Genomic DNA, 17,030 nt, shown 5'->3' on the forward strand with positions numbered 1-17,030 from the left:
CACGTGAACAAAAATTTCGCTCGCTTACAGAATTTTTTATCACACCTCAATTTCTCGCTCTCTAGAAAACAGCGATATGAGCAAAAAACCACTTTTTGCTCCACTCTTCATTTTGTTCAGCAACAAAATCACTCCAAATTTTTTCACATGTTTCATTTACTGCTTCAAAATTCACTCCAATAAAATTGATTCAAAAAAGGACTTTTCCAAAACTCCTCTTCGAGTCGTAAAAACACAGCACCCCTATACAATTCCAATTCTTTGATTAGTAAAAAACCAAGAGCACCGCAATATAGCTCCGCTCAGATTACAGCTATAATAGACAATTTTTTTGAAAACTAGCACCTTTTAAAAAAGCACCTGGAAAGACCGAATTGTTTTTTTAACAGGCAGCACCTAAGAGGGGTACGGAAACCTATCGAAATTGTAACATCTGATGAACATAACATAAACCGACAATTGTCGGAAGAATTGCTCTTGAACGACAGGCGAGGCAATTTAATTCATGGTCTTTAGTCTAGATCAATTTTTCTTTATGCGGGCAAAAAAACTTTGACCCCACAGGGATTCGAACCAGTAACCTCTCGATCCATGTCCACCCACACTAACCACTGCGCTACGCGTCACTAAAGTTTTCTTTGCTGCAACCGATTTTATATTAGCAACTTCTGAGCACTAGAGATCACTCAAAAACGATGAACGAAAGCGTGAAAAAGTCACTTGAGAAGTCAAAGAATGTTCTAAAAGAAAAGCGCAAAATTGTCCAGCAAAAAATTTGCATGAAAAAAGACACACACGTTTACAATAATTGCTATGAACTTCGTTCAAGAGCAATTAAAAACAGCGTTTTTTTGTATCGCAGCTTTAGCCCCGTAGCAATTTATTTTAAAATTTGCTTAAAATAATGCTTACCACTGTACGTGGGCGATCTGGTTGCCTCTCTATTGCTGTTTTCCAGAATTTGACCTCCGTGCAATTCGTCGGCGGGTGCCCCACTATATGGGTCATCCCGATCACCAAAAGGAAGCTCAATAGTGGCGCTCGAGTCGATATGTTGTAGAGCTTCTCTTCGACTATTACTGTCTTTTCCCTCTCGTTGTAAGTCCCTGTTGCATTCTGATGTTTGGGGAGGTATGGAAGCAAACACAGCCACGGCTGAATCGTCCCCTAAAGCGATAACTCACCTTCTAGCGGAGTGTTTTTGTACATCACTAAATACCTGAGCTATATATTTGCTCAAGAATGAGGTATCGGGTTACAACATCTTTATAATGACTTTGAACAATATATATTTAATATCGCAAAAATTAAACATAGCCTGCATATTGCAAGAAAATAGTCGAGGTAGATCCCACTGAACGACGTTGGGATTGAAACCGTTAGAGAAATATTGGTGATATTTTTCATAAGTGTCAAAAAAAGTTCAATTGGGTCCATAGTTTCATAAGATTTGAAAAATATGGTTGAGCTCAGCCTCTAAATTTGAGGACATTAAGCTTTACAATAAAAGCAGTTATAAATATATTCTAAGGAAAATTGATAACTAAAAGCACTTGATAGTATTTGCATAAATTTGCAGAATGAATTCTAAATTCCATTCGGTAAAAACAGTGAGAGACGTAATTCAGAAGTCAAACGTGAAGGTGGTGACTCATGTAAAACAAAAAAATGACAACAAAAGGTAAAAAGGAATGGGAAAACCTAGCGGAAAAGGTCCTGAACTATTTTTCAAAGGATTATCATTGAATAAACGGAAAAACTAGAGGTAAAACTGACTAGTGTTGGATTTGAAAAGACAATTTAGAAGAAAAAAACGAGCAAAACTCGAAAAACAGTGAAACAAAAAAGTCAAATCCCCGCGTGTGAATAAAAAAAACATCTATCGCAACTAATTTTTATTTCAAAAAATTTCTCAATTTAATTTTAAATTCGAGTTAAAAAAAATAACGCAGCATTTTTCATACCACTCAATGTGTTGCGCCAATTCCTTCTTCGGTGTGACCAAAATCACTAATCAAAATTTGACCTAAAAATCATGAAAATGTGTGAACAGATATTAAAAAACATCGCCGAAGAATTCCGAACGGACTCAAAAAATCGTCTGCGTAAAAAACTAAAAAAACCCTTCAGAGAATTATTGAAATCGAAACCACGCATGAAATTCAAAGAAGCAATTTAAAGTCGCTTCATTAAGTATTTAGCCCCCAAAAACCAACTGAACTAAAAAAAATAGAAAACCTCAATTAATTCCGCATCTATAGAAAGGCACATTTAAAAAACCTTCAATCAAAATCATGAAAATGCTCACGCAAAAAAATGAAATCTACAACAGGCTGACAAACCTGTCTAATTGTGAAGAAAAATCGGAAGAATTGTGAAGAAAATTGCACAAAATTGAGTTTAAAATTTCTCGATTTTTTGAACAAAATTCTTGAATTCTCAACAAAAAAAAACTGTTTTATATAATCAAAAATGCAATAGTGATATCTAAAAGATGCTTTTAGCAATAGGCATATATTCAATCTCCAATTAATGCAATGAAACAAAACTATGGGCAAAAAATTGCTTAAGTAGGCAAAAAATGCAAAATGCTTGAAAAACCTCCAAATTATCATAAACTTCAGATTAATAATCAAAAAAACTTGAAAACGCTATTAATGCAAACTTAAATTCATTAATATAGCCTATTCAAACCTCTTAGCTGAAAAACTGCTGAAAAATTCGCATGTGAACGAAAAAAAGTCGCTCGCCAAGCGAAAAGTTTTCACCTATTTTTCACGCGTTCTAATCCCTGCTCCAAAATTCACTCCAATAAAATTTAATCAGGGCTTCTCCAACAGACTCCAAAAAAGACTTCTCGCAAAGACACTCCCCGCTACAATTCAAATTCTTTGAATTGTAAAAAAGAGCGCCTAACTAATTAACTCAGAGGACGGCGGCCTTTAAACAATCATTACTGGCGTGAAGGTACTTGTGACCAGGCGAGTTAAAAATTTCGTAGGAAATACCTGGTTTTTGTCCTTCGATCCCTGGAGCCGTGGTAGACGAGTCTCTCTCTGATAAAGCTTCCACTAAAGCCGTTACTTGGTTCTTCTTTTTGCCAACCATCATTTCTGCCTGGTCATGTTTGTCAGATGTCAAATTTAATCCCCTGCAACCAAGCAGTGAATCATATCAAGAAAAAAAACACTAGCAACATCGAAGAAAAATTGGTCACACTCAGTAAATCCTTCAAAAAATTACTTCTGTTACGAAATGGATAGTCAAAAGCTGAGCAGATGTAACAACAAGATGACCGATTTTCCATTGCACCAAGAAAAAATTTCTTGTCATCAGCATGCGTGAACAAAAAATACCGGCTATTTCACTGTTAATAAATTGTACGGCCTAATAAAATGTTGGTCCGTCACGGCTATTAAAATTTATGCATCGCAAAATTGTCGATTAAATCTGGTCACATTCTACCTTGGGAAAGGAAAAGTTTGCTGATTTTAAGTCGGCATCATTTCTCTATTGATTAACGAGATATGCATCCATACAATACCTGGTATCGTACGCTCCATCGGCCCCTCTGGAATCCTCGGCCGCTTGTTGGCGCAGATTGTCTTTGATAATAGCTACCGATAGGTCTAAGGATACGAAAGCACAGGGAACACTGGGTCTCCGCGTCTTCTGTTGCAGGTCTGCGGGGGGTAACACTTCGTCGTCATCGCCATCTGGGTTCTGTTCGTCACCCGGGGTCTCTCCAATCACACCCAATTCAGTCATACCGTCTGGCGGATGTGGCTTGAACTGCCTCGTCTCATATAGAGAGTCTGTTGACTGCATAGGTGGCAAATGGGGTGGAGTTGAAGTGGCAGCCTGGTGAGAGGGTGGAATTTGCTGGACGGTGGAGGTGGATTTCGTGTCAGCGGAGGAGGCATGGGCTCGTTGCTGTTCAACAGTTGTAGTTGTGGTGTTGCTGGCTGACAGCTTGGCTGACTGCAATTTCTCTGTCTGTTGCTGAACCTTTGACCAGTTCACCAGATTGTCGTCAATGTATCGGAGGAGAGATTGACTTAAATCACTGGTGTGAATCGAATCCCACTCCGCAAACAGAGGCCGAGCCACAAATTTCAGGAAGCCTGCCAACACACCCCAAGTCAAATTACTTTTCTAATTTCAGTGAATATGAGGCGCTTATCGATCTTCTCTAGAACACTTTGAGAGCGCTTAGGTTCTCATATACTGCGACAAAACAAGTTAAACAATTTAAGGTTCCGATTCCTACTTGTATGTCACCACAATCTGAGTTTCATAAGAAAAAACACCCAATGTTAAAAGTCTGAATGTCGCAGAAAAGGCCGACTTGGTGCCAAAAGTTGCAAAGCGGTACTTCACAGCGTTCAGTGCCCCTCGTTAGCAATAGTTGATTCTAACACTGTTCAACTTACCAACTTGAACTTTTTCTATAGTAGTCCTGTGCCGATCGTTTATCTCATTTATGGGAAGCTCCAGGTTTCGCTCCATGTCACCTGAAACACATCTGATCACTAACTTCCCTACAAAAAAAATTAGAATCGACTAACGTCGGAGGAATTGCTCTCGAACGACTAGTGGGAGCTCTAACCTATTACAGCCTGCTTCATCGGGGGGGGGGGGGGGCTAAAATCACTATGGGGGCTTCAAATGACGTCATTAGAGGTTATTATATACAGCTATACAGTCACCAAAAAAAAACAAAGTGAACACAATTTTCATTTGACTTTTAGTAGTGAACTGCCGCTACTTGAATTCAACTGCAATTGTGGAAAGAGAGAGAATTTTAAATCACACAAAACGAAAAAGTGAAGGGCGCAAACTTCACTCAAAAAGTTAAATTTGTCAAGCGAAAATTTTGCAGAAAAACATAGTCGGTAGAATACCGGAAACGACACGAAGAGTCGTGCAATAAAAAACTCTTTCAATTAACCTTACCTATTTCAGAAATATCAAAAGAAAAACAAACATTGCGATATATAGCTGAAAACAGCCGATTTTTATTTAGGAATGTGGGTCGGTGGGGGCGTAAGTGGGGGGGGGGGGGGGGGGGGGGGGGCTTAGGTAGGTGGGGGGGGGGGAATTATAAGGGATCAAAAATTCTCGAAGTGACCTTTTCACCTTGAACATTACCAGCTTGTACAAATTATTACCTATTACAAACTAAGCTACTGCTAAAGTTCTATGATCGAAAACAGAAGTCGACGTTCTAGAATAGAAGTCAATGCTCAAAAAACAAAAAGTCAAAAAATCAAGTCATGAACAAACTTGCGTCAGCAAAAAAAAACCTGTAAACTTTGAATACTCTTCTTCGAGTCGCAAATGACCAAGACGTATACGATATTTAATTCCCGACTTCATTTACTTCATGGAATCATGCTTGGAAGATAAACACGTCCGGCAAATGACTCTCAAACGACTGAAGAGCGGTTGGCTTCTTTAGTAGCTAACTACGGTTTAGGGAGGTTAGATTAAGCTTAAATGAAGCGGGATAGCGTGGGGCGAGCTAGGAGGGAGCGCATAGTGGGGGTGACAATGGCGGAGCGCATGTGCAGTGAGCGCGCTGGCTTACAGGTGGAACGGTGTGCATGGAGTGGGGAGGGGTGAAGTGGGGGGATAGATTGAAATGAAAGAGATAGACTTGTAGTCTAAAAAAGATGGTACAGACCAAAAAGAAATTTCCATTAAATGCTGATGTTATATTTTGATTTAAAATCTATTTATCATATTACTGCTTCTACAAACTGCTCTCAAACAACCTTCATTTAGAGTCTCAGATTCTCACTCGACCTTTTCTCTTTGAATTAGAGTAAAGTAAAGTCACTTTCAGAGTGAGGAAGTCATTTCTGAGATTGTGGTAAATCACGGTGGCCAAAAATTTAATCAGGCGAATTAGAAAACACAAGCTCCATTAAGAGCGAAAAATGATGCCACGCACGCAATTCAGTTGAAATTGCGTCATTGAAAGAACAAAAAGCAGATTTGAAAAAATTGACGTCACATGGTCGCAACAAAAATCTCGACGACGAAATGAAAAACCGACAAGTCCAATTATAGCCCTAGCTACCACTTGGAAGCTAATAAAAATACCACAGAACTAATATAATCGCAACAAACATCGTTCGAGAGCAATTAAAAAGTTCTCAGATCGATTGAAAAAAAAACATTATGTATAAATCAATTCGCAACCGTACTAAAAGCTGCGAGAAGTACAGTTCGCATCTAAAACTTTAGAATTCTCTATTCTACGCAATCTACAGTGTATCAGAATACAGTGAGGCTTAAAAGCTGTGCAGCTATTGTTAAACAACTAACCTCGCACTCAAAATAATTACAAACATACCCGGCAGATTGCCGGAAAATAGCCGCCGTTGATTCCAATAAGCATGATTGGGATTGAAAGAATAGAAGATATTGAAAAAAAAAAGATTTTTGTACAAAAACATTTTTTAAGTCCGACTTATTTTGATGGCATTTCGTAGTTGAACATAACGTACTTCTGTTTCTTAGAGAGAGGGGCTACTATCAATACCAATAAAGCATTAGAGATGGTAACTAAGACTTATAGGAACGACGTTCAAATAGCGGGCATCTAAAATTGGGCTTTATGGGTTTATCCGTTTCTACTTCTGACTTCAATTTTTTATACTGACTCTGTTCATTTTGAATTGCTTTGCTGAGCAACTGATGTTCAAAATCACTTTTAGCAGAATGAGAGAAGAGAGAAACTAGCCTAGAGAAATCAAAAAATATCACGCAAAATGTTGAAAAAGCGGCAAAATGAGGTAAAGCGAAACATTTTTATATTCGACGAAGTAAAAAACATAGCAGGACAAGTCCTGACAAAAAATTCAAAGAATTTTCATTGACTAAACACAAAACTAGACCTAGAACGGACTATGAATGGATTGGGAAAACCACTTAGAAAAAAATCCGATCCAAAAAATCGAAAAAACAGTAAAAATCAAAGTGAAATTGCCGCATGTGAACAAAAAACCACTAGCGAGAAAGCGAATTTTTGTTCAAACACCCTTTTCTCACTCTACTTAAATTTAGAGCAAAAAATTTCACGCCGCGAAACCACTCGCTTTTTCGCTCCACTTCCTGTTTCGGCGTGACCAAAATCACTACTCCAATTTGACTTCAAAAATCATGAAAATGTGTGAACAGATCTTAAAAAAAAAACATAGCCGGAAGAAATTGCGGAAACGACTCGAAGTGAAAATCCATTTAAAAGCCATCCAACTACGCATCAAACAAAACGTGCCCTCACTAATTTATGATTATCTTGAAACAAAGTCATGAAACAAAAAAGTAAAAACAATAAAATCAAATCTGTTAAAATATGACAAAAAATCTGATCAAATTTTGTTATAGAATGAGATCCCGAAAAACTATCTCTGCCAAAAATAACTTCATCAAAAACACTAGTACTTACAAAAATCACTTATGTGAATTTTGAAAAAATACTTTAGGCTAAACTATGAAAAAAAAAGCTCTTAAGAACAATTTTCACTGAAAAACTGGAAAAAGTTACTAAATTCTTTAATATTTCAAAAGCATATAAATCCCAAGAAAAATTCCCTTCAGCCAATAAGGTATCCAGATGCTCGCAAAACATTAGGCAAGTCATAATAGGCTAGGCAACTTAGCTAAAAACAGAAAAAAAAACGAAAAACTGCAAAAAATTAAGAATAGTTCCAATTTTCGCCATTTTTTGTCATACTTCTCAACAAAAAAAGATTCTTACCCACATAACTGGAATCAAAATTTGCTCAAGTAGATGAGGTTTCTTGAATACCCATTTGAGCCAGTAACACAAAATAATCGTCAAAAAAACGCAAAATTTAGCCCGAAAATCAGCAAAATACATTAAAAACCTCCGAATTATCATAAAATTCATATAAAATTCCAGAAACCTTCAAAACAAAACCGAAACCAGCCTAAAATTAAAACGAAATCATAACCAAACCTCTTAACCAAAATAAATAAAAAATGCTTTAAAATGCCGCACGTGAACAAAAAAATTTCGCTTGCTTAGAAAAAATTTTTTCACACATCAATTTCCCGCTCTCTCAAAAACAGCGGTATGAACAAAAACCACTCTTTTTTTTCGCTCCGCTCTTCACTTTTGTTCAGCACCAAAATCACTCCAATTTTTTTCACGCGTTTCATTTCCCGCTTCAAAAATCACTCCAATAAAATTGATTTAAAAAAAGGACTTCTCCAATACTCCTCTTCGAGTCGTAAAAAGACAGCGCCCCAATACAATTCAAATTCTTTGAATTGTAAAAAAATTAGGAGCGCTATAATAGCCGGCTGAGAAGATGAGGGCGGCTATTAATTACAAAAAATTCAAAATACACCAGTTGTTTGTCTTCCAAACCAGTGGTGTATGAACTATTATCAGCACAAAAAGGAATCTCGAAACTCAGAAATTGAAATGAATTTGGCTTCAGATGCTTAAATTCTGATTGAGAGCACTTTAGAGCAGTCGACATCAATTAGGGAAGCGGACAAAGTCCTTTAAATTTTGAACCGAGCTCAACTACTCAATATCATTCAAAGTTTCGATACTAAGAATTTCTTTGAAATTCCAAAAAGTAAAGACCATTGACAATTTAAGTGAATTAAATTCAAAAGTTGTCGTTGGAATCTGAGTCCCGAGATCTTAAAACATAAACCCACTGACCTCGGACAAATTGCTCTTAAACGACAGGGGCAATTTAATGCAGGGGCTGTAGCCTAGATAAAATTCTGTTTATGGGTGCAAAAATACCTCAGTCCTATATTTTATCCTTCACCACTGGGCTATATTTTAACATAATGATGTACCATGTAATGACACGTGCTCTGTAAATGGGGGTGGGGGAGCAAAACGTACTGGGGGGGGCACAAATGGAAAAGATCCAGAATATTCTAAAAACAATCGAGTAAAAATTCTGCGCAAAAAAGACATCACGTTCAATTCAACATCCAAGATCAATTCAACATCTGTGTAAACTAACCCTGATTGAAGAACTCTTCAGTGACTCGTCTGGACCATTTCTGGCTGACCTCCCATGGTCTGCAGGTGTTGCAGATGTCGGCACACTTGAGTGAGATTTGGAGGTAGAACCTGCGAGTGTCTTCGTCCCTGAAGAAGCAGTCTTTCTCTTCCTCACTCTCCAGTGCTGCATACTCCTTGTTCAGACGCTTCAGCTTCTCCATATATCTTCCCTAAAACAGGGGGAAAAATCTACTGAGGTCAAATTTGACCTTTTAGAATATACAAGAGTATGTGAATATAGGGCAATACGCGCTCACTGCTCCTTAAAACTATATCAACTATACAAATTAAGTCAATTGGATCAATTAGTCGATCGACTATCAACATGATAGCAGAAATTTCGCAAAAGTCGGACAATTATTTTCACATCAACAAATTTTTGTTCAGTAAGGTTTTGATTGAAATACAGATACAAAGCGAAGCTACTATCATCAACCTCCCACCCCTCACATATAATTACTCAACCCTTAGCCACTACTCACAAATAACTACTCAACCCTTAGCCACTACTCACAAATAGCTACTCAACCATTAGCCACTACTCACAAAAAACTACTCAACCCTTAGCCACTACTCACAAATAACTACTCAACCCTTAACCACTACTCACAAATAACTACTCAACCCTTAGCCACTACTCACAAATAACTACTCAACCCTTAGCCACTACTCACAAATAACTACTCAACCCTTAGCCACTACTCACAAATAACTACTCAACCATTAGCCACTACTCACAAATAACTACTCAACCCTTAGCCACTACTCACAAATAACTACTCAACCCTTAGCCAGTACTCACAAATAACTACTCAACCCTTAGCCACTACTCACAAATAACTACTCAACCCTTAGCCACTACTCACAAATAACTACTCAACCCTTAGCCACTACTCACAAATAACTACTCAACCCTTAGCCACTACTCACAAATAACTACTCAACCATTAGCCACTACTCACGCATAACTACTCAACCCTTAGCCACTACTCACAAATAACTACTCAACCCTTAGCCACTACTCACAAATAACTACTCAACCATTAGCCACTACTCACAAATAACTACTCAACCCTTAGCCACTACCTACAAATAACTACTCAACCCTTAGCCACTACTCACAAATAACTACTCAACCCTTAGCCACTACTCACAAATAGCTACTCAACCATTAGCCACTACTCACAAAAAACTACTCAACCCTTAGCCACTACTCACAAATAACTACTCAACCCTTAACCACTACTCACAAATAACTACTCAACCCTTAGCCACTACTCACAAATAACTACTCAACCCTTAGCTAGTACTCACAAATAACTACTCAACCCTTAGCCACTACTCACAAATAACTACTCAACCCTTAGCCACTACTCACAAATAACTACTCAACCCTTAGCCACTACTCACAAATAACTACTCAACCCTTAGCCACTACTCACAAATAACTACTCAACCATTAGCCACTACTCACGCATAACTACTCAACCCTTAGCCACTACTCACAAATAACTACTCAACCCTTAGCCACTACTCACAAATAACTACTCAACCATTAGCCACTACTCACAAATAACTACTCAACCCTTAGCCACTACTCACAAATAACTACTCAACCCTTAGCCACTACTCACAAATAACTACTCAACCCTTAGCCACTACTCACAAATAACTACTCAACCCTTAGCCACTACTCACAAATAACTACTCAACCCTTAGCCACTACTCACAAATAACTACTCAACCCTTAACCACTACTCACATATAACTACTCAACCCTTAGCCACTACTCACAAATAACTACTCAACCCTTAGCCACTACTCACAAATAACTACTCAACCCATAGCCACTACTCACAAATAACTACTCAACCCTTAGCCACTACTCACAAATAACTACTCAACCCTTAGCCACTACTCACAAATAACTACTCAACCCTTAGCCACTACTCACAAATAACTACCCCCCGCCCTCCCCCAACCCAGCTAAGAAGTTATGACAGGTCACTATAGGTCAGGACAGTTACCTGATAGGCCATGTCGGTGGCGAGAATGAGTTCCTTGATGAGTCTGAGTAATTGGAGGTACTTCTCATGGGAGAAGTGGGCGAACACCCTCGTCTGTTCGAAGATGGCAGCCGCGTGTCTGATGTGGTGGATCTCTAACACACTCATCACATTGCTCTCATCTGTGGCTGCAACTGGAGCAGTGTTGGTGGTCGTCTTTGTCTGCTGAAGGGGAGATTGTTGTTCATCATTGCTCGACTTCTACAACACACATCAATACATCGAATAAAGGGTCGGGTCGGGTCGTTTCCGTTCTAGTCCGCCAAACAATAGTCGGTAATTGAGGTGGTTTTACGCCCGAGACCCATTAAGCTTTGAAAGGGGTAAAGAGACCAAAAAGTTGAACAATCCACTCTTACCTACTATATAGCAATATTAGAATCTGTACATCGCAGGTATAGTCACTAAATATTGCAAAATTACTAAATATATCAATGTTTTTGTTGGAGTCATAACAGCAAAGATAGAAAATTAGTGTTGTGATACTGGCTATCATTTCTCGGTTCAAAATACTCGCCAAGTAAAAAAATGTAAAAACTTCAAAAATTATTGACATTCTTCAAGTAAAAAACTCACCTCAACCCAGGGCAGAACATAGCAATCTATACTTACTTATTTTATATGAACTTACTAACATATAATAATTTGAATGGCTAGTCCCACCTTTTATCAGATTGTACAAACAATTATTAGCACCAAAACCCAAACCCAAAACCACCTTAGATTGTTCACTAAAGTTCGTGAACATAAAGTTCACGAGAATGAAAAAAGTGAAAACTGTGATCTACACCTGTTTGAGCCTCCACGCATACTACTAATCAAAACAATGACATCTTCAGGTAATGGGGTCGTGAAAACTTTCATTCCGCTAAGCTGAAAATAGAAAGACGACTGACGTCTAGATTTACAATAATTCAGTCTGAAAAATTCCCCAAACCATCAAATTTTATTGAACGTAGAAACGTTATAGTTTTCATTACAAATTACTCGTCGGCAAAATTGCACGGCAAAATTTTGCACTAAAAGTTGCTCACGTGAGAAGATGAACAAAGATTCCAGTCGAGCTATAAATTGTTGGAAAAACGCTAGCAGCACGATGACAAACACTCTATTCCCATTATGATCCCAGCAGTAAAACTAGCTTTAACTGATAAGGGCTGTCACAAACTTGAAAAAGTCCAAAATTTTCGATGAGATATTTTGCAAAATTAACATTAATTTTGGTCCATAAAAATTTAGAGAAGAATCGAAATCTACGGGTGATCAACTGAACAGTTGGAGTCAGCGTTAATAGGCCGAGTCAAAAAATAAAACCGAGTAAAAATCGGCTGTCTTTAAGAACAACCTGTTCGTCAGTCACTATAAAAATGTTTCGAGAAAATCTTCCCACATAGATCTTAACTTTGCGTTAAAGAAGGATATTTTCGGCAAGTATCAAATCAGGGTTTTAAAAGTTGGACTTGGTCCTAACAAAAAGAGGCAAAATCTAAACGCGTACTCAATTTTCCAAACACGCGAGTAAAATATTAACAGAGTAGTGAAACAAAACGAATTGATAACTTTACTGACTATCTATAATTTGCATGTTGCTCGATCTGATTTAACGCCATTACCAATGAATAAAAATTTCGTCTCACACTTATGTTCAGACCTAATACGTTTAAAAAAGTTGTTAGTAAAATTACACCAATTAATAACATAACCGACTAACGTCGGGCGAATTGCTCTCAAACGACCGGCGAGCGGTTGGCTTCGTCAGTAGCTAGTCACGGGGGGGGGGGGGGGGGGGTTGCACCGGGGGCTGATGGGGGGGGGCAACAGCGCGGTGGGGGTGGAGGCAATAGTGGGGGAGGTGTCTCAACCTCTAAGAACCGCCCTTCACACCATAAGTATAAGTCTCCAAACCAATTTGAGCTGAAACAGAGCTGAAAGGCTCTAAGAGCACTTAATGCCCGCTGGGCGCTACCTGTTTATCCCGTTTTTGACGACGAAAAGTCAAAAGCGTCAGACGCAAAATTGGTCAAGCGAAAAATCGCATAAAAAAAGACCGACAGGACCAATATAATTGCTACAAACTTCGTTTGAGAGCAATTAATAATGAAAACGAAAAATGACAGTACCTTTTTTGAAAACAAAAAATGTCGAAATTTGAATCAAAAACTACAATTTTCAAATTTATGCTTCCTTAATGTCATTAAAAGAAAAAGCACTAAAACTAACGAGAAAATGGCCACAATTCAGTTTGAAGAATAATTCAGAAAAATCAAACAATGCCTCATGGAATATAACAGGAACCAATTTTTAGGAAAAACAAAAAAAAGCTCAGGAAAACAAAACAATGCGCAAAAAAGTAAGCTCATATACCTCAACAAAACAGTTGTTCCCCACCTGCCAGTTTTTGTTCAATGTGCACTGCATACTGTTTCTACTAAGCCTAAAAATCGCGAAACACCATCAGAAATCTGTCACCGTTAAATGACTTTTTGACAAAATATAAACACTTTGGGAAAAATATTGGTGTCAATGTCTTCAAATCAACTTGTAAGCACAGGAGGGGTGGACTGACCGTGGGGTGGCGATTGGGGGTTGAAGAGTGCTGATGTCCCATTAAAAGAAGCATTAAAAAAGACCAAAGGACTTAACAATACCCGGCAGATTACCGGAAAACAGCGAACATTGAATCCCCTAAACCCGATTGGAAAAGGAAAAACAAAAAAATTTCTACAAAAACACTTATATTAATAACTATTTTGACGTCATTTCGTAGTTAGGCATTCTTGTTTCTCAAGGAGAGAATACAGTGCCTACTATCAATATCAAAAAGCATTAGAGATAGTAAAACATAACCGACTAACGTTGCTCTCGAACGACTAGTGGGAGCTTCAACCTTTTGCGACGTGCTTCGGTGGGGGGAGTGGTGTGAACTAAAATCACAACGTGTAATGTGACTGTGGCTAGTTAATTTAAAATTATTAAATTGTTGAAGCAATCTCTCGTCGAACTAATTAATTACTAAAAGACGATTCTTTGACACAAAACTATTCTTTTTGTCTGTTTGGTTTTACATGGCCTGAGCGGTTAGAAATTAACTTAGGAGCAGGGCCAACAGCTAAATACGATCTTCTAGTTTCAAAAATTCTGGCTGCCGATTTGTAGCTTGGCAATTTTTGTTGTGTTAATACTTTTCAAGACCCCTGGATTGTAATGAGATAGAACTTTAAATCACACAAAACGAAAAAGTCAAAGGCGCAAAATTCACTCCAAAAGTCAAATCAGTCAAGCAAAAATTTTGCATAAAAAAAGTCCAAAACGTTTACAATACTTGCTTTAAACTTCGTTCGAGAGCAATTATAAAGACTTAAAAGAACGAAGTTCAAATAGCAGGTTTCTAAAATTAGGCTTTTTGGTTTTATCCCGTTTTTATTTTCGATTTCCCTTCTCGATACTGACTCTGTTGATTCTTTTGATGAGAAACTGCAGATTAAAAGCTCTTTGACCAGAATGCGATAACTATGCCTCCCCGCCAATTCAACACTCTTCATTCAATAGACATCCGTGGAAAAATTGCAGGTGACAAGACTGCCGCAAAATTTTCATCACTTTACAAATGAAAAAGTATCAAAAGCGACAAAAATCTCATTTTTTCCTAGCTCATTCGACAAACTTGAACAACTTCCTTCATATATTATCAGTAGGTTAGGTTTTCTCCAACCATTAAACAAATGATTCACTCCACCTCAGAAGGGTTGTTATGATATATATACTAGATGTGTGAATTAGTTCATAGATTGAAACAGATGATTGATTCAATCTGGGATCATTTTAGCATGTCCAATCACCAACAAATCTGTCACAATTCAGACAAGAAGAGGTTAATAATTAATGTGGAACTGTTTCCCCGGATGCTCAAAACATATCGTCTTTGATGTATGTATTCATAAACAATCAAAACATTCAAGTAAAAATTCGGGCGCTTTGCTAATAGTACACAAATCAAGAGAGCCAAAAAGCTAGCGGACAAAAATTCCTGTAAAACAAAATTTAGAGTTTAGAAAATTTACCTTGACTGTTTACCTTGAAATTTACCTGTATTGTTGCACGGTTTCTGGACGCAATATAAACTTAAAGCACTGCAAAAGTTTGCACAGCAGTACTTAAGGCAATTGAGTAGTAATATAAGTGGGGGGGGGGGGGGGCTTGAAAATATAACAAATATAAACGAGGAAATGTTTCAAATTGCCCCCCCCCCCCCATTCAAATGGTCTCTCCCTTATAATACAAGACAACAGCGAAGTGTACTACTCACACATCTTAAACTTCAGTGTATTTACTAGCTGCAATTCATCGCTCCTATTAAAAAGTCCCCCCCCCCGTCCAAGAACACTTTTCTAGATGAAATTTATGATTTCATAGGAAGATCACGCCATGCTTAGTTCCTAGAAAAGATTCATAATCAGACTTTAGTGCTACATTGCAGCAAAATGTCCGTGTTTGAAGCAGCACCTTTGAGGTCTATTTTTGAAGCAACATTACGAGCCAGCGCCCCTGCCAATAATTTAAATAACTTCTGGAATTTCTGGAGACGAAGGCGTTGTAAAGTATAATACCAATTATTATGTTTTATTGTAGTATAACTTACTATAATCTATTGTTTAATGGTATAACATACCCGTCAGATTGCCGGAAAACAGCCGCCGTTGATTCCCATAATCAAGATTGGGATTGAAAGAAGAGAAAAAAAAACTAATGAAAAAAAAGATTTTGTACATAAACAATTTTAAGGTGTGAACTATTTTGATGTCACTTTGGAAGTGAACATACTCCTGTTTCGCAGTGAGACCACACAGGGGCTAGTTTTAATACCAATAAGCATTAAAGATGGTAACTAAGAACAAAATTCGAGTAAGAGGCATCTAAAATTTGGCTTTATGGGTTTATCCCATTTCTATGTCTGATTTCGTTTTTTGATATTAAATCTTTTCATTTTGAATAGCTTTGCTGAGCAACTGCGGTCTAAAAACACTCTTAGCAGAATGAGAGTAGAGTGAAACTAGCCTAGAGATGTCAAAAAGATTTCACGCAAAAAGTTGAACAAGCCGTGAACTGAGGTAAAGCGAAAAAATTTAATTAGACAAAGTAAAAAACATAGCCTGACACCATCCGGAACCGACTGGAAGCTTCACAAAAAACCATATTCGCAGCTGATACCATTAACTTTGGTATTGAACCATCAACTCTCAACCTCGCCAGGTTTGATTTTAAAAGATTGCTGAAATTCATACCGAAGTGACTACGAGAAAGAAATGCAGCAAAATTTCAATGTATTAAAAGTATATGATAACGTAAGAAAATGTCGAATATTGTTAGGCTGGTCAAAATAATGATATGCTCGAAATACTGTCAGCGCTAAATATTGGCGTGAAATAACTCATGATGCTGGTCTTAAAAAACGAACTCCTCAATCAGCTGTAATACCCAAAAACACATTTTTAGAAAAATGCAGATAAACCTCTAACTAAACTAAACTAGATATATAAACTAAACTAAATTTTTCAAAAGAAAAAGAATACTAAAAACAAAGACTCGAAAAAACACAATATTTACTTGTGAAATCACTGCAATCAAGACAAATAACAGATTTTCTTCCTTGTTGGACATATGATAGACAAAATAAGTTCAAACTAATTCAAAATTAAATTGATTACAGAAAAACCAAAAAAAAACATTGACAGAAAAAAGAGTTCAAAAACAAAACCAAAAACTCAAAAAAATGCATAAAGTAGTTAGAAGTAACAATTTTGGCGTGAAATAACTCATGATTGCTGGTCTTAAAAAATAGAACTCCTCAATCAGCTGTAATACCCAAAAACACATTTTTAGAACATAATGCAGATAAA

At 37.4% G+C, this 17,030-nt stretch overlaps 1 protein-coding gene across 5 annotated transcripts in view; it reads right to left on the minus strand.

The window, feature by feature from the left end:
• The window catches only part of LOC142353511 (uncharacterized), an 82,379-nt gene that overhangs the window by 15,089 nt on the left and 50,260 nt on the right, over nt 1-17,030 (minus strand). For all 5 annotated transcript variants that reach the window (XM_075405765.1, XM_075405767.1, XM_075405766.1 and 2 more), the window contains 6 exons: nt 11,095-11,334; nt 9,027-9,237; nt 4,434-4,514; nt 3,545-4,124; nt 3,009-3,151; nt 913-1,167 (listed from right to left, as the gene is read on the minus strand). In XM_075405765.1, the coding sequence (XP_075261880.1) occupies nt 913-1,167; nt 3,009-3,151; nt 3,545-4,124; nt 4,434-4,514; nt 9,027-9,237; nt 11,095-11,334 (1,510 nt within the window). The remainder of the gene's footprint in view (nt 1-912; nt 1,168-3,008; nt 3,152-3,544; nt 4,125-4,433; nt 4,515-9,026; nt 9,238-11,094; nt 11,335-17,030) is intronic.

The sequence above is a fragment of the Convolutriloba macropyga genome, chromosome 14 (genome assembly GCF_964194025.1).
Source record: "Convolutriloba macropyga chromosome 14, txConMacr16.3, whole genome shotgun sequence".
Taxonomy (NCBI): Eukaryota; Metazoa; Xenacoelomorpha; order Acoela; family Convolutidae; genus Convolutriloba; species Convolutriloba macropyga.